The following is an 18378-nucleotide window of genomic DNA, read 5'->3' as shown; positions in this document are numbered from 1 at the left end:
GTGTTCCACTGGGTATGAGTGTGTGTGTGAGAGAGAATGAAACTATTGGGATTTGAGAGTAATTAGTGTGTTTGGGTGGAAGACTCACTGTGTAGTTTCTTTGTCTGTCTCAGACAGACACATTAGCTTCAGTTGGTCTTATACCTGTCTTTTACAGTATACCAAAGACTTTAGACTTTCAAACTGTGCTGTTTGTGTTCAGTGTTTTTCAGAAGCAGCATCAGAGACTATAATGCACTACTCCATCAAGAGTGAGTTCATTTAGAGCCTCTGTTATAAAAGCTTTGTCCTGGGTATATTAAAATGCAGTTCATTTGACTCTGGAGGTTTTGCTGAATGTGCTGTGTCATGATGGTGCAGAATAACTTTAATGCTTTACCGCTCAGACCCTATTAAAATGTTGTTCCTCATCATTTCCAATAATGCAAGGAAAAGCATGACCAAAATGACATGCCAACCCCAGTGCTGCTCCTCTCAGTGCTGTGAGGTAATTACTCAGGCCTTCTGAGGGCATAAACTGCAAGCTCAGGAGAGAGCTGTCTTTAATAGCAGCTGGAAGTTGTGTAAATTGCATATTTCAACACTTCCACTGAGCTGTGTAAATTCAAGCATTAGATGATGAGCTATCAGTCTTACCTGCCAGACCAGAGGTTCCAGTTCTGTGACAGTGAAGGCCAGACACACGCTGAGGGTGACAGTGTGAGAGGAGCAGGTGATGGCGCTGGCAATAATAGCCCCTCTCATGGAGAAGGGCAGCATGGTGTAGACAACAAACACAATAAAGAGAAAGAAGGACACCTGCAAATGGGAAACAGGACGATGTCAGTAAGGGAAGGTATTCATCTGTAAAATAAATCTGATCTTTGCATAGTAATATTTTCTCGATACTAGTTATAATTACTTTGTAGCTTCAGCTGGTTCAATCCCCCTACATGAATTAATAAGGCACTGTGTAAGAGGGATATTCAACCAACAAACTCTCCTCCACTACTATGCTTCAGGAAACAACCTCTTTCACAAAATTGCAATAATTGTGGACTGCAATCATATTAAGTATTAGTGGCCAACTAAGTCTGGCTGCTTTTCATTCAAGTACTGCAGTGATGCTAAGAAGGATCACAGCAAATACAGATACAGATGTAAAAATGTCGATGCTTGAATCCCAACGGTAAACTGCTGCTCCTGTGATCAATGATAAGATGAGTAGGCTTCTAATTATCAGTAAAAATCTCAAGGTCCTGTTATAAACCTCCCAGAAAAATAAAACATGATGCACAAGAAGAGAAGACGTGATGCTGTTTCCTGCTTGTTAACTGTAATCAGATTGCTCTTTCCAGGTTTTATCAAATCGTTGACTCTGACAGTGGGCATATGCGTGTCTGTGCATTCTCCTATTTGTTGTCCTAGATGTCTGTTTCCTACCGGGTTGGTCCTAGATACTGTTTGACTTAACCTCTTGCTTTGTCCCTGTCCACTTCCCCCTGCTGTCAGCCCACCCCTTCCTGTTGTCGTGGTGACCAGAGAGGAGGGGTCACAGTTTGAACTGGGACACAAGATGAACTCCGACCTTCCTGCCTGTCTGTTTATTTCCTCTACCTTTCAGGTTCAAAGAGTTGCTCAGCAAACAGGAATCCACTGCTTGGAGTGAATTAGATCTGCTAAACAAAATAGCTGACATAAGTTCTGATGCACAGTGAGACATGTTATCTGGCATAAAAAAGATAGATATGCAAATTAAACAACTTTTGTCTTTCAATTCTAAGTCCTGAACTGCCTTGTAGCGAGTGCTAGCTGGGATGAGCTTGTCACATGCCTCTCATAGTGTGTGTTGCATCAACATTATTTGCAGTGAAAGAGTACTTGGTGATGCATTGCATAGCTTTAGAGAGACACACTGAAATGAACAGAACACTGGATAAATGTGATTATCTGGTCGACCAGGTTCAATTTTAAAGAAGTTTTGAGCACAGAGAAGAGAGATTTAGGTGCTTTTTGTAAGTTCAGTTTCTCTGTCCCTGAGGGAGCCAGCAAAGAGAAGGATGCTGATGTCAGTGCAGAGAGTTTTTATGTTTTTGTAATGACAAACTCCTGAACCTGAACTCCTACCTCTGGAAATAAAGGGGGGGCTAGTTGGAATCTATCTGAGTGTCTATGGGAATTGAGAATGGCAGTCCAATTCCAGGTGTGTCACCTGCTCCTATATGCCACACAGGCAGCTAGACACACTCCATCTCCACAGCACCCTAGCCTGAATCCTAATGCATTCTCTAAGACCTCCAAACAGCAGCTGTGGCTACCAGCTCACTTTAGCTTTTTGGATGATTATTTTTCTCTCTTGTTTTCCAGACTTTCTCTGTGTTCCAGACGAAGGCAGCTAAAGCTCACTTGCCTGAACGCACCCAGATGCACAGATATGTATGCTCCAGCACCCGCAACGTAAATATTTGTCTTTTTCCTCCCTTCAGAACTGTTCAGTATTAAACAGCTCATCAGCATTTTTGGATCACCCTCTTCTTTTGCAAGTCTGACAACACAAACTCACTCATATACCGGTCCTTTTGAATCTAAAAGATCAGGTGTGGTGGTCATTTTCAGTCTGCTCTCTTGTTAGAAAAAATGAATGAAACCAAGCCTGGAGTATAGCACTGCAGGAGGGGGACACAGCTTAATAGGTATGTTTTGTATTTGTAGAGAAAGAGATTAGAGTGTGATCACGCCAGCATGTTAGAGGCCAGGTGTATAGGAAGAGAGTACATGTGGAACACTGCACCAGCTTCTCTCCATCCCTCCTTTGTCATTATTCATCTAACCTCCTCTCGCTCTTTTTCAGGGCTCTACTGTTATTAGCTCTGTGTTCTCCATCAGACATGCTGTTCTCTCCGTAATCACAATCAATTCAACCTGCTGAGAGCTGGCTGAACTTCCAGCTGTTCTTTCTTTTTCTCTGCTTTCAGACAAGTTATTTTCTTCCCTCTTAGTCTTTGTTTCTTACTGTCTTCTTATACTTTATATAGATATGTGTGTGTATTAATATATATGTATAGAAAGAATGAGAGAATGAGAGGGAGAAAGAGAGAGAGAGAGAGAGAGAGAGAGAGAGAGAGAGAGTGAGAGAAAGAGAGAGAGAGAGAGAGAGAGAGAGAGAGAGAGAGAGAGAGAGAGGAGAGAGAGAGAGAGAGAGAGAGAGAGAGAGAGAGAGAGAGAGAGAGAGAGAGAGAGAGAGAGAGAGAGAGAGAGAGAGAGAGAGAGAGAGAGAGAGAGAGTCATTGGAGGTGATTAATAATACAAAGTGATTATGCCCTCACAGGTGGCTGATGGTAAAAATACCTCCACCCTGGAGCAAGGGGGGACAGAATGAAGCAGTGGTAAGGGGGGACTGAGAGTAAATTTGGACAGGGAGGGGTGTGCAGAAGGGGGTCTTAACAAGAGAAGGCAGGTGGAGAAGCTGGAGAGAGAAATATGGGATTTGATGAATAGGGGGAGACAGAGTGTTACCAGGAGAAAATAGGATTCCTGAGACAGAAAGAGAGAGAAGGAGTCTGGCCCTGAAAACTAATGTGTCTGTCTGCTGATCTGCTCACCTCCAGCTCTCATCAGGCTTCATTAACACTTGTCACGTGTGGAATTAATTATTTGCTCTCGTCTGAAATTTTGTGCACGCACACAATCATGCAGTGTGGGAACACTGACAGATTAATAGGTGAAGCAACTCAGCAGACCATTTTGCATTACAAACACACTCATGGATACACATGCATGTGTAGAGATCTCCCAACTTTATGTGTGCAGGTCATAATGTGTCTTTTTGGTCAGTCTCCCCCATGAACAGTGATTGTACATCACAGCAGCTAAAACTAGTCACAGCAGTCCTGACTGATATCTCTGAGTCTATAGATGAATGGAGCAATTTCTATGTTCCAACATCTTGTGAATCTGCCATTATTGTGGTGGCAACTCAAGGTCTGCTGCTGCCTGCTAACTGAAAGCAGCACAAATAGACAGCTACTGATGAAGATACCTTAATCAGGAGATCTTATTATTCTGATTTCTCACTTGAGACATTTGTTACAACAGTGTCATGAGTTGATCTTGTTTGGGTTTGGGTTTTCCTTGTGTTTTATCCATCTTTGTTTCCAGTTCCATTTTGTAGTTCTTGATCCTTGTGTTTCATATTAGTTTGACTTCCCGCCCTTGTGTGTTTCCCTCCTTTTTTATTCCATTTTTTATTTATTTATACATTTTTTACCAAGTTACTTGGAAAACAGCCCGTCTTTGTCAGTTTTCCCTCCCTTCTGATTGTATATTGACGAGTTCCACCTGTGTCTCATTTTCTCACCTGTGTCTGATTGCCCCTGTCACTATTTATCCTCTGGCTGTTTTCGAAACCGCCTACCATACCAGTAGTACTTCATCCAAAATTAAGTCCATATAAACCACATCTCAACTTTTTAAATCTTAAGTGATGCTAAAGAAGCAGTTTCACTATCAGCTTGGCCATTGTTTACTTCTGCTTTCCAAAACTGGAAATCCTGCGACGCCTTACCCAGCATACTACAAAACAGATCTAACAGAGCAGCCATACTACATACTACTACCTTCAAATGCAGTATGTAGTATACAGTATGTAGTGCCTACTACATTCGTGGGTAGTATATACTGTAGCAGGCTGTTCCGAAAACAGCCTGTTTTTCCTCTCATCTGTGTCAGATCATTGCATCCTTGATCTCCAGTGTTTCTGTGCTCTTTGTGGTTCCCTTATGTTTTCTTTTGGACCTTTTTAGATTTAGTTTAATGGACATGTAAAAAAAGTTTTGGTGTGACCTTTTGCATTTTGATCTTCAACTGTCTGCACATGGGTCTTCCTCCCTTGTCTGATTACACAAGTGACACATGGGGCCCAAAACCCAGCGCCCCTGGGTTTAAGTAGAAAATAGCTCAATTCCACGGATTGCTTGTTTTCAAATGTGCATATGATGCAGGGAGATGCTGCTGCAGTAATGGCAGCTTGCTAACTTCCAGTAAATTGTCAGATTTGTCTCTATTGAGTCTGGATGGAGACAGTGATGGTGTATCTTAGCTGTTTTGAAAGTTGAGTGCAGAACAGTAAAGGGTGAATTTGACAGAGTGTGTGTCAGATAAAATAGAAACTGCAATCATTCGTTTATCCATCTTCTTGTCCTTCCATTTAAGTAACATAATCCAGAGCAGTTTTTAAGGGACGTCTCATCTCTTATCTTTACTTGTTCATTGGTTACATTAAAACAGTCCTGTTTGTGCCAGCACATACACTTACAAACTGTAGTATAAATATAACCTTACTGACTTGTCTAGCTTGTCCTGGTAACAAAACATATATGGTTAGGATAAAGTTGTCAACAATATAACATATCTTATATTTATCCTTATAATTACTAAGAATACAAGTGTTACCATCTCCAGACTGCAGGATGTAGGTGCTAGATCTTATTACCAGGTCTGATACCTTGCTTGTCAACTGGTGATGCAAACAGCTTTAGCTTCAGTCTTTAAGGAAGTCATAAAACCATGTTCTTGTATCTTGTCAGTAGTCATCTAATGATTCTTTCAGACACCTTTACAGAGTTCAAATAAAAAAAGATTGAGAATAAATGATTTAAAAGTCAGCCGATCACATTTTCTTCCATGAATTCATGAAGCCAACATTGACACTATCAGCTTTGTATCTACAGCAAAATGTGGTTACTAAAAAAGAAATCCCCCTGAAGTCAACCTAAAAAAGTCAAGCGTTAGGACAAAAGCTTAGTAAGCCTAGCAACAGTAACTAACGCACATCTGTGCAAAAAGAAATTAGAGGCATTGATTTTTCTACCTGGTCCCAGGGGCTGAGGATCCCTCCTGAGAACATGAACAGGTAACCCATGGTGACCAGACAGGCCCATATAAGCAGAGAGAACAGGCCGAGCATCCGCTTGAAGACCGATTCAATGCAGACAAGGATGAAGATGGACAGGAAGAGGAAGAGAGCTGCGGGAACTGTGATGAGGAATGTCAGGTGGTCTTCTGTATTCTGTAGACACGGAGAGAAAGAAGGGTGATGGGTTTATAGAGCTTTTACATCCCTGAACACATCCAGAGGGTCAGACAGACAGACAGACAGACAGGCAAGCAGGCAGGCAGACAGACAGACAGGCAGGCAGGCAGGCAGGCAGACAGACGATCGACAGACAGACAGACAGGCAGGCGGGCAGGCAGACAAACAAACAGACAGACCTCAGCTTGGTGCTTGTTGGCATGGTACACCTCAGATAGACAAAAGGGTTGACCATAGGAAAAGTAAAAGGGCAAACTACGTAAGAGGATAAGGGCCACTGGAAAAAAATAAAAATCAAGGTGCAATAATTATTTTAAATTCTGAAATCCAAGTCAGAATTTTGACTTTTATCTCAGAATTTAAAAATATAAATATTGCACCTTACTTTTTCTTTTCTTCCAGTTGCCCTTATCCTCTTCCGCAGTAAACTGAGTACACTCATACAGCATTTTTCTTGTCTTCAGACCATTCAAAGCACTTTGCACTGCACGTCAGCGCTGACCCATTTACACACACACACACACACACACACGAGAACTGACAGCAGAGGCTACCACGCAAAGACCCAGGCAGCCCACCATGAACCATCATCAATTACATACATTCAGTGAGTGAAGGCAATGCCTTTGGGAGTGGTATGGGGTTCAATGTCCCAGGGAAACATACATTGGACCGCAGGACGACAGAGACCGACACAACAACCTTCCAACTGGAGGACAACCCACTGTACCTCTGAGCCTCAAAAGAGCCGATACAGCAATACGGGACAAAAGTAAAACCCACACTACTAAATATGAGTTTAAGCTAAAATTTTAATTCCATCTAATTGCAAACCAAAGAAGGTTCAATTAACAAACAATAAAAGGATTTCCCCTTTTACTGCACCATATTGAAGACATTTAGTTGTGACAAAGATATAACAAGTACAACATGACACACGCTCAAACAGACAGACAGCAAACAGATCAACAGATAGACAGTCTGAGCCCAGAGAATGTGCTACAGCATCACTTCTACGCTCGCACTGTCAAAGTCAGCATTTAGAAGTTGTCAACACACACACACACACACACACACACACACACACACACACACACACACACACACACACACACACACTGTCTCTCTAATGTTAACATTTAGGCAGGAGATACATAGCGAAAACTCACTTCATTGAAAATTATTTAAAATGACAAATAACTTGTTCATGAAGTTGTGAAGAGAAGTCTACATTTTTTATCAAGGAAAAAAGAGTGAGTGCCAGAAAAGAATGACCTTTTAAAACTTTCCCTAACTCAAAGTACATTTTCTTAGTCTTACAGTAACTGTTAAAATATTCTCACACACTTTTTAGGTCAGCATTTAAAGAGACACAAAAGTTTGTACTGTTCTATGGCAGGATTTATGTAACCTAGATTCATGTGCCTTATTATTATTCATGTTAAAAGGAGGAGACAGCAGCACCTTTCAGTTCCCCTTAATGTCTTCATCCTGAGCACTTTCATCTCTCTGACCTGTCCGTGACCTCTGCATCTGCCAAAGCCTGAAGCAATTTTCTAATTATTCATTCCGTGGCAAAAGTACAACGCCTCGACTGATTTCTGCTCAAACATAATTCACCATGCTGAAACCCCATCATTCAAAAACAATGTTCAAAAACATACACACACAAACTGTGCTCAGAATAAAGAGTCCTCTGTATCCTTTTGCCCTTTTAGGTCAGAGGGAATAATGGAGCAGCAGCAAAATCACCATCATTTGTTCAAGGAGAGGACTGAGAGCTTTCACACACTGAACAAACACACTTTCACAGACTTGATCCTACCACACACCCACATGAAGTATTTTAAGTTATTCCAAAGTCATGATTGCCCTGACAGGTCCAGTGGCTTTAAATGTTAAATTAACACGTCACCATGTGATTACATGTCACAGCTTTTGCAATAAAACCAACATCAGAGTGGGCATGAAAATGACTTCAGATTGATTCTCTCAATGTACAATTTTGCTGGGGCAGCTTTTATGTAACAGAATGAAAAGGTGTCACAGACTCAACCCTTGAATTTGTGGCTGATTTGACAGTGTATTGACTCTAACTGCTTGTTGAGAACAGCAGAAGCTATTTGGTCGGAGAAAAAGCAGGAGAGAGAGCATTTTGCTGTGTGGAAGTGTAGCAACACAATGTAGCAGAGGTAGAATGAGTCAGGGTCTGGCAAAAGGATCCCATGGGATCTGGCTGCTGACGCCACACCGGCTATACAGTCAGCCCTGGGCGCAGGCTGAATCCCAATGAGGATGTAAGCAATAGTGCAAACACTGCAGGGATACCTGGGTGGACATTAGTCACACACTCATGGAGAAGGAGGTATGCTATTACTGTTGGAGTTTTTTCTTGTGTTTATGTTGAAATAAAGACACATCTGCACTTTCCGCATTTCTGACTGTAAGCCATCTAATCCTGTTAAAACCTTTTTCAAAACCACTTTCCTCCACATCACATGGAGAGAGGGAGTTGGGCCTGCCTGCCATGATATACTGCATTGTCATCCAGAACAATTATTTCCTTTTTTAGCCCAGTCTGGCTTATCCAGCTATTATACTGGGAGGAAAAAGGGGGGACATGGAGCTATAGCAGCAGAATAAAAAGGTGGAGTGATGCTGTTATCTGATTATTCAGCAATGAAGTGACTAAATAACAAATACGTGATGTAAGAATGTGAAAGAAAAGGGCAGGCGGCTCAGACGCCTGGGCTTAAAGCATGGAAGTTTTATGCACTCCTCATGTTTGGATATCTCTGTGATATTTGTTCAGGCTGATCAAGCAGCACTTAAGCAAATTTCTTCAATCTGCTCTCAGCTTGGTTATGAATGTCATCAATAATCAACCAACCTTTGCCTGGAGAGTTCCATCAGTGCAGAGGAACGTTCACATACAGCTCGCTAAGACTGGCCAGAAGTTGCTGAGCACACAAAGGTTATGATATGAAACTAGTTTGAACTATGAAATAAAGCTAATCTGAAGTCCATAAATCTTCTAAACGTATTGTAGTCAGGGACAAGTTTGATGCTACATCCTATGCATATTTATTTTAGTCTTTCTCACCCCTGAAAGATCAATAAATTCATGGAGTTACACATTTTATTTTGAAAATAAAAACAATAAGGGGTATGTCTTTAGATATTTTCCTGTTGATGAGATCTCAGGGAATTTTGTTATTTTTCAGCTATGTGATTTTACACCCATCAAACACAGGACCCTTTGGAAGAACTTCATCTATGTGAGTCAAGAATGGGCTATTTCATAACCATACAAAAATAGTTTGCAGTAGGATGGGCTTGCTGAGAGGATTAAAGCAGTCTGACACACATCCATACAAGCACAGATTTCTACCAGCCAAACAAAAATCACAAAGCTGTGAAAACAGAACAAGTTAACACGGCAATTTGTGAAATTTTAGCAGGGTAAAATGATTTTCTGTGAATAATTGAAGACTGAATGTTCACTTGAAGGTAAATCAATCAAAATGATACAAGGAGTATAAAATCACCATACATCTTGCAACCTTGAAAGTTGTTTTTGTGAAGCTTTACCAATACTTGAGACTGAAAGTCAAAGTACTAAGGCCTCTTGATTTTTAATAGCATGACACTAAATAAGTGGTAACAGGTGGTATTTCCTGATAATAGCACTCTTCAAAAGTGTCATTCTCGCCTCATTGTTGTTGGAAAAAGAAGCAAGTGATGGTTTAAGTTTTTCACAACTTTGGTTAGTTGTTTATCACACGTATTGAAGAAGCTATCAGGTACAGAAGCATCAGACTTAACTCAACATATTTTGTTTTCAGACCTTTATGTGCTTGTACAACATCAGAGCTTTGTGGTGTTGCATGTTAGTCAGTGATGTCACCGTCTACTCCTCCTCATTCATTCACCTTCCTGCCCTTGCTGAACACACTGGTGATCCATTATTTCAAGACACAATGCTTCTACTGCTCTGCAAGTGCTTGCTAATGCAAAGACTTGAATTGTGTTACAAGTAGGGGTTTAGTCAGTTTAGATTGATCACACAGTTTCAGTATCTAAATTAATTTCAATGAATGGAATTATCATTCAAATTAATGCTAGAGACAGCTTCATAGTGCTTATTCTGTGAATTAACTAGAATACAGTGTTTATCTTTTTATTTTTTTATGAAGTTAGTTTGTTATTTTTAGGATAACACAGCTACACATTAAAAATATGCAGGAGTGCATTTATCAAATATTCAATCAGTGTCGATACTGAGTTATTTCCAGATTAATTTTGATAACTCACTGATGTCCTGGGATCCCCTGTTAATGCAACATTTACACTTTTCAGTAGTTCCAGTTTGGTTGCTTTCTCTGTACCATACCATACCTGTGTGCCAAAAACATTTTACCAGCAACAAGGCATGACTAGGGATGTAAATTTCAAGTATTTTGCGTGATCGATTTTTGGAAATGTTAACGATCAATTATCGATAAATCATTAAAAACAACGTAACAGTTTTCCATGTTAAAAAATAATGCCAAATGCGTTTTTTTCCCCTGAATCAAATTTTCCTTCACAACACAATGTATATAACTAACAGTATTGAGTAGCTACGGATCGTATTGAGGAGTTCAAAACATTAAACATGCCGAATATCAACATGTGGAGCAGGCTCGTATCTCCGCGGACATACAGTCACAAAGTGAAGGCTCAGACTATAACATGTGGATTAACTGCAACAAGGGAACTGAACAGAAACAATTTTTAGAATCACAGTGTCCAGTTTTCTGCCTACTCATTCTTATTGAGAAAAATAATCATGTGAACGCGGCCAGGTGTCAGCTGGGAGTGCAACCGGGTCAGAATCAGTCCGGCGGTGGAGAAAAAAAGCACTCGTGGAGATCTGTCACTCAGCCGCAGCCCCAAGCTGAGCGTTTCCACTGTGCGCAACACCTTTAGTCAGCTGATTCACATCCAAACATGCTTTAAACTTAAAACACCTCCCTGATAGCTAAACCAAATATAAGACCACATGAAATAAAAAATAAATAAAAAAACGTGTTTGAGTAAGTTCTTAAAAATCGATTAATCGATACTCGCTTAATTGTTTACATCCCTATGACTGATTAGACCATGTTAACCTGAGATAGCTTCAGAGCCACAGGTCTGTGGCGATTAGCAGGCTTTTGCTAACTCTCAACTGCCCGCTGACATCAGTCTGAGTAGCTGCACCTGTATGCTTAGCTCGCAGGAGGTACCTCAGACTTGAAGTACTGAAGTGATGTTTTAACTCTGTTTGACACAAAGTGTGTATCACTTTTGACTTTTTTTTTTAGTTTAAGCTTAACAGCTGTGTGCCAAAATGGACAAACAAAGCAAGCGATTAAATAAAAATGTAGCACGTTAATTTTGGACCTTAAACGCATCGCAACTAATGCGTTAACACTGACAGCCCTAGTTGCAAGTGTTCAGACCTTGAAAAACCTGAAGTGAAATAAAGACTGAAGCCAATAAACTGTTTAATCAATGACCTAAATCATGAAGTAATGGGATCTTTAAAGTCCAAATCATGACTCCCAGGTGACCCATTACCTAGATGCAATATTGATCTCCATTAAACTGTCAAAAATGTCTGAAATGTCATTCCAGTGACATACTGCCATGCAATTACTGGGTCTGCATAGAGAAAGGCACATTTGGGAATGCAAATGCACACACATACACACACACACAGAAATTCCTAAAAGAACAACTTGAAGCAACAAGACAGAAATTATTTCTCTAAAAAGTGCAGATAAACCTAAAGAGGAAATGAGAGACTTCCTCAGACTAACACACCCAAAGAACGCATGCAGTCACAAATTTAACACGTATGTAAGCACACACACGCACACAAACACGCACACAAGCACACACACACTCATACTGTATGTAACGGGTGGGGGAGCCTGTGTCTGATAAACACCACATTCACTCTAGCCTTGATCTGAGGAGAAAGATAAAAGCGTGCAGTAATTTTGGAAGCATTAGTGCTGCTTTGGTTGGGTTTCTGCCGGCTCACTGATAAAGCCAGAACACTTAAAACAACATCCTCTCCCCCTCCGCCTCCAGGCCCCCAGCTCAAAACCCACACTATTTATTCCTGACATTCTTCTTCATCCACCAGACGTAAATACACATGCCTCCCCGAACAACTACGTCATAACTACACATTTCAGTCTTACACTTAATAGGAGCACATATTGGGGAGGGGGGTGATTTCTATTGATACTTAGAATAATGGGAAATGATTACAGGATTATTGGGATTTAGCTGGTGAAGTCTGCAGCCGGAGAATAAGAGGAAAACCTGGAGAACTTAATGGACCAGCTGGGGCAATAACATCTATTGATTTGACGTAAATAGAAGTGAGGGATCGATTCAAGTGGAGGTTCTCCCTGGAAAAAGCCTGTTATTGAGATCGGTTGGATGGAGCAGGACTTTATTGACAGCCTCATGAAAGAGCTGAGGGGTTTTTGACCATAGTGATCATCAAACGGCTCAAAAAGCTAATATTTTAACGAGTCAAGATGTCCATGAGAGTTTGTGTGTACTGTGAATACTCCATCATTTCCGAGGGCTTCCATTACACTGAAGTTTAGCAATCGCACCCAATTTGCTACAATGAAAACACACAAGCACGCAGTGAGAGAAGCACACATCTACATGTTGTTCAGAACACAGATAGCAGCAAAACAATCATTTTGAAACAACAACAACTAAACGGACGAGTGGGCTTCTTTTTGTACAGCTACTTCATAAAACACAAAAGCAGTACTTGAGAAACAATGGCTGGTGTTTGTGGTTGAGTGTTTGTGGCCAAAACAACACTTTTCACTCGACAAAAGCACAAACACCCACACAGCTACGAACTAAACTCTCATTCTGCTTTCCATCCACTTTGTAAACCCAGTTTTACAATTTCAAGTGCTGCTTCACAGTCTCTTGTGTTGTGACACACACTCTCACACACACACACACACACACACACACACACACACACACACACACACACACACACACACACACACACACACACACACACACACACACACACACACACACACACACAGGGGTCTCCCCGTCTCATTCAGTTTCATGCTGAAAAACAGCTTCTTCTCTTCTGTTCGCTTCTCTGTGATCGTCTATCTGATGCTCGATAATGGAATATAGAGCTGTAGTCACTCAAATCTTTTGCGGTGCTGTGATAAAAATTGAGCATTCCACAGCATTAAAAACCCACTTTGGCCCTTCTCCTGAAAATATGACAGGTGTTTCTGATTTGATCAAAAAAGTTCTGTGGGAAAAGAAATGTAAGTTTGTTCAGCTCCACTAATGAGAACAACTCTAGCTGGTTATCCTGAGAGAGGTCTGAGAGGAAAGAGGCTCGATGGATGTTTTGGACAGATTGCAAAAATAAAAGATAGTGCTATATCAGAAATGTTGTGGTTACATGGTGGAGACCAAAAAGAATTTGTATCCACAAAGCTTTTCAGGTATCATGTTACTCAGTAGGGCTGCCAAGATTAGTCGACTAGTTGATGACATATTTAATAATCGACGTCATCATTTATTTTTTGAAGCTTTCTTTTTCACTTGAAACTGCTGCTGTACCTTCTGCTGTATTGTCTACCTTTCTGTCCATGACGCACATGCGCAGTAGCGGTAATCAGGGTCAGCTGTGGTAATCGGGTCAGCCGTGATGTCACCTGAAATGTTATGCCCAAACAGTATCGTGGCTAGCCGGCTAAGGAGCTCGAAAGTTTGGGAGCATTTTTCCAAAATAAAAGAGAAGAATGTGCAATGTAAAGAACTTGCCTTCCATGGTGGTACGACAGCAATGCACGAGCATCTGAAGTGGAAGCACGTCATGGCTTATTCAATTTCTGACGAAGAGGGACAGCCGCCTCGGTAAGCTAATGGGCTAGTTAGCTGCTAACATTAACGTCAACAGTGAGCTATTTACTTAACAGCGATGTCATGTTTGAATAGGAAATGTGATGACGCTAATATTTTAAAACGCTACGTTACAGTGCTAAAAAAAAATACTTTCTTCTTCAATGGACAACGTTGTTACCATTGTGCCTTCATTTTATTTTTCACTATCACATTAAAAAATGTCAGAAATGCTGCTACAAGCTGCAAAGTTCCTTAAAAGTTGAATGTATGTTAAAGCTCTTTTTGGCTTTTTTTTTCAATTCAAGTAAAATAGAGATTCATTGAAAGACACTTGTTTGGGCGCAGCCTGATGGTCAAGTTGTGCGCCCATGTAGTGGGCAGCCCGGGTTCAAATCCAGCCTGCGTCCTCTTTCCTGCATGTCATTTCCCCACTCTCTCAGTTTCCAACACTATCCACTGTCCTCTGCTCTATAAATAAAAGGTGTAAAAAGCCCCAAAAATATAACTTACAAAAAAAAAAAAAAAAAAAAGACACTTGTTGGTTTCTTGGTGTAACATGAGCTGGTCGACACCTCTGAACAATGATTAAAAAGCGAGAGCTAGCATCTGGTTGGCTTAGGTTAGCAAAGAGTGGAGACTGGGGAACAGCTAGCTGGAAAATAAGATAGCACACTGTCATCTGTGAAATGTTTTGTTTTTTATTTTCACTTTGTTTTTAAAATGTATTAATAAAGATGAAAACATACTTACTGGGGCAGCTGACAATACATTTATCTAAGAGACTACTCCAATCCATGAGATGAATAATGAATCATGATGAGCACTATTGGGGTGTAATCTCTTGTGTTAAAAATCAACCTTCTTATGCTGCTGTTTAGTGATTTTTTTCCCTGCTGGTTGGTGCTCATGTTGTTCTGCACTCTTTTTGTTTGGGACTAATTTGTCATGTTAATAACAGGTGAGTGTACATATAAGGCCCGTTGTGGGAACAGACACAGGTTCACCGTCATTCAGAATCATTAATATGTTAAAATGTTGATTCCTCGCTAATTTTCCTTTTGCTAAAATATTTTCTTTAATTGTATTATACATTTATTTGATTTGATTAAAAATCCTTTTTGTGGGGCCCCGTTGGCCTGGTGGTCTAAGGGCGCACCCCATATACAGAGACCGTAGCCCTCTTCGCAGAGGTTGCAGATTCAATTGCAGCCTCGACCATTTACTGCATGTCCTCCCCAACTCTCTACTCCCCACATTCCCTGTTTATCTGTCCTATGAAATAAAGGCAGAAATGCCAAGATATATAACTTTAATTTTTATTATTATTATTCTTTTTATATTTTTAATTTTGTAAAACTTTTTGGGGGTTTCACTTATTTCAAGAAAGTGCTGTGATTTTTTGAAGTTGTAAACAGTCTAAAAAGAACATCACTTAATTCTCTAAGTAAATGTAGGATTTCATTTATCAAAGCAATATATCTAATATGTTTCTTGTATTATAACTGAATAAAAGAATCATATTCATTCATGAATTAACTTCAGTTTCTCTTGAGATGAATCAGGATAAAATCATACCTTAAACGCAGCATTGTAAACTGAGTGTATTACATTCTATGCTGATTAAGTGTAATAAGTAAGTGAGCTTTAGAAGTTCTCCTATGATTCTTTCTACCTCTGTGAAAGCCAGGTAAGTTTTTTCTCCTGATTCCTTTGTGCAAAGCTAACCTAGTTTCAGTCTTTTTTGTCAAGCTACAACTTAGAAGTGATCCGCTTGAGCTTTAAAATCATAACCCCTAAAGAAACACAAAACCCAAATTTAAAAAAAATGTTGAGCCATCCCCTGAAGTTGTTCTTCTGTTTATTCTCAACACCGAGGAAGTTATTTCTGATAGCAAAAATATGTTTGTGTGATAGCATCTGGAATGCTGCTTCTGTGATTGGTACTGTATTTTGCTGTTTATGCACATTCATGTTCTGGATTTAAAATACATGAAATCCTTCTTTCTGCATGAATGATTTTAGCCACACACCTAAAAAGCCCTCCAAACACTAACTTATCCACACACACCAACACACACATAAACAAACTCACCAGTCCTGAGGCAAAGAACACGGCCAGCAACGCGAGGCAGGTTCCCATGACAATCAGCAGCAGGAACACGATGAGCGGATGCTGCTGGCTCATTCTGTAGTAGGACTCATACAGCCAGTCCTGCGGCTTTTCCACTTCCACGTACACCTCACCCTGGAACCCCGGGCACCCATCTGCCAAGCTCTCAGGCCCCTCGGTGCACTCGCCGCCATCGTTCTTCTCCAGCAAGTAGCGTCCACGGGTCCACAGAGCCTCCTGCCACATGGGGAGCCGCCTCTGGAGTTGGTCTTACTTTCTGGCTGACCAAACACGAGTCACAAAAAGTCACCAGTGTGAGGGATGCTCCTCACCATTAAAAGTCCACCTCCTCCTCTTCCTCCTTCCTGCTCAGAAAACTTTGGTCAGTTGTTTCCGATGGTTCAGCAGCAGAGCGTAAGAGACAAGCGCCAACCTAACTTTTCTGCTCCTCTGGTCTCCAGATCATCCTCAGCCGCCACTTCCTTCTCTGTCCCCCTCAGTGAAAGTAAGCCAAGGCTGCGCTCAAATCTGTCCTCCACAGCTTCCTTTTCTCTACAAGAATGTGGCAGGACAAAAAAAGAAGAGAGACGACCCTTCCTCCTCTTCTCCTTGTTGTTTGCTCTGTATGTTTGGTCAGTGAGACATAGAGCTGGAAGCGTCTGCTCAGCGCTCTGTGCGGGAGCTGCAGCGAGGCAACATGTTACTGTGCTGAGGTGCAGCTGAGGACTGAGGGAGAGAGAGAATGTGTATGGCTGGGAGGGAGAAAAGAGAGAGAGAGCAGAGGGTGTGTACCAGTGTGTGTGGTGGGGAGAGCTTGTGGGTAAAAGTGTGTGTGGCTATCAGAGCGGGTGGAAATGTGAGAATGGTGATGTGCGATTAGCTAATGTGGAGAGAACTGGTATATGACTCAAGAGTCTATGTGTGTGTGCTCATGAGTGTTTTTGTGTGTGTGTGTGTGTGTGTGTGAGAGAGAGAGAGAGAGAGAGATAGAGAGAGAGAGAGAGAGAGCGAGAGAGAGAGAGAGAGAGATTGCAAGGTACAAGAAAAAGGAGAAATTTATATAAGAGAAATAGAGGACAGTATGAAGTTGGCAGAAGTAAAGAGAGAAAGAAGAAGTGTTTGTGTGTGTGTGTGTGTGTGTGTGTGTGTGTTTGTCTGTGTGTGTGTGTGTGTGTGTGTGTGTGTGTGTGTGTGTGTGTGTGTGTGTGTGTGTGTGTGTGTGAGTGAGAAGGGTTGTAACAGCTGTGCAAAAACTGAGAAGAGGAGCAACGTGTGGAGGGAGAGAGAATAAAATGCCATCAAGCAGCCGCTGACGAAATAGAAAGATAGCACACAGAAGGGGAAGAACTGAGAGGAAGAGGAGGAAGAAACAAAGTCAGGAAGGGAAAAACCTCGTGAGACAGAAAGAGTGTGGGAGGAAGAGAGATTGGTGCTTCGAACAGGGGGTGGTAGAGGGAAGAGAGAGCTGGTAATGAGTGAAAGTTTGAGAGCGACAGTGTGAGCCTGTGTGTGTTGGAGGGAGTAAAACAAGGTCTAACGTTGCACCATCTCACTCCTCCTTTTCTTTTCAACCTTTCATTTAAACTCCTGTGCTTCCACAGCTGGCGCCCTCTCTCTCCCATCCATGCCATGCTACATGTTAGCTGTTTCAAGTGTGAAAATGACCTCGGCCATCCCAATGTTTCAAATCCACATTGTGCAAAATCTGCACACTGATGAATATCACTGATTACCTTGTCAGATTGGACCTGTCCATCAGTGGGATGTATATTTTGTATCTAAAGTTGATGTGTTGGAAGCTACGAAAATGGGCAAGCGTTAAAATGTAAGCAACTTTGGGAAGAGCCAAGTTGGGACTGCTAGATGATTGAGTCAGAGCAACTCCAAAAATTGCAGCTCTTGTAGGATGTTCTCCATGCAGTGATCAATACACCAAAAGTAGACTAGAGAGAAAATCTGGCAAGATCATGGACAGACAAGGCTCACTGAAGAGCATGGTGTGCCTGAGTGGTCCAGTCCAACAGAAGAGCTAACTCAAATTGCTAAAAAAAAAAAAAAAAAAAAGAATAAGAATGTTTGTTCTGATAGAAAGTTTTCAGAACCAAGCGGCAACCTCTGGTATTAAAAATATGAAGCCCATGTGGAAGTGTTAAAAACTGCAGTTCATTGAGCGTCCACTTGAGGCTGGCTACAGAAACACAAGAAACCACATACACACCCATTCAAGATCTTTACAGCAATAATAAAC

General features: G+C 41.2%; 1 protein-coding gene across 5 annotated transcripts in view; it reads right to left on the bottom strand.

Moving 5' to 3' along the window:
- Positions 1-18378, bottom strand: part of adcy2b (adenylate cyclase 2b (brain)) — a 68137-nt gene that overhangs the window by 44857 nt on the left and 4902 nt on the right. Inside the window, exons 2-4 of one of the 5 annotated variants that reach the window (XM_034705619.1) lie at positions 16113-16856; positions 5849-6046; positions 637-798 (exon numbers count right to left, since the gene is read on the bottom strand). In XM_034705619.1, coding sequence (XP_034561510.1) covers positions 637-798; positions 5849-6046; positions 16113-16376 — 624 coding nt within the window. In that variant the 5' untranslated portion in view covers positions 16377-16856. Of the gene's footprint in view, positions 1-636; positions 799-5848; positions 6047-16112; positions 17259-18378 lie in introns of those variants that run through there. The other 4 variants (XM_034705620.1, XM_034705621.1, XM_034705618.1 and 1 more) reach the window with 4 other exon arrangements.

The sequence above is a fragment of the Notolabrus celidotus genome, chromosome 16 (genome assembly GCF_009762535.1).
Source record: "Notolabrus celidotus isolate fNotCel1 chromosome 16, fNotCel1.pri, whole genome shotgun sequence".
Lineage (NCBI taxonomy): Eukaryota > Metazoa > Chordata > Actinopteri > Labriformes > Labridae > Notolabrus > Notolabrus celidotus.
The sequence above is the reverse complement of the archived record's forward strand: the minus strand, read 5'-3'. Positions and strand labels throughout refer to the sequence as shown.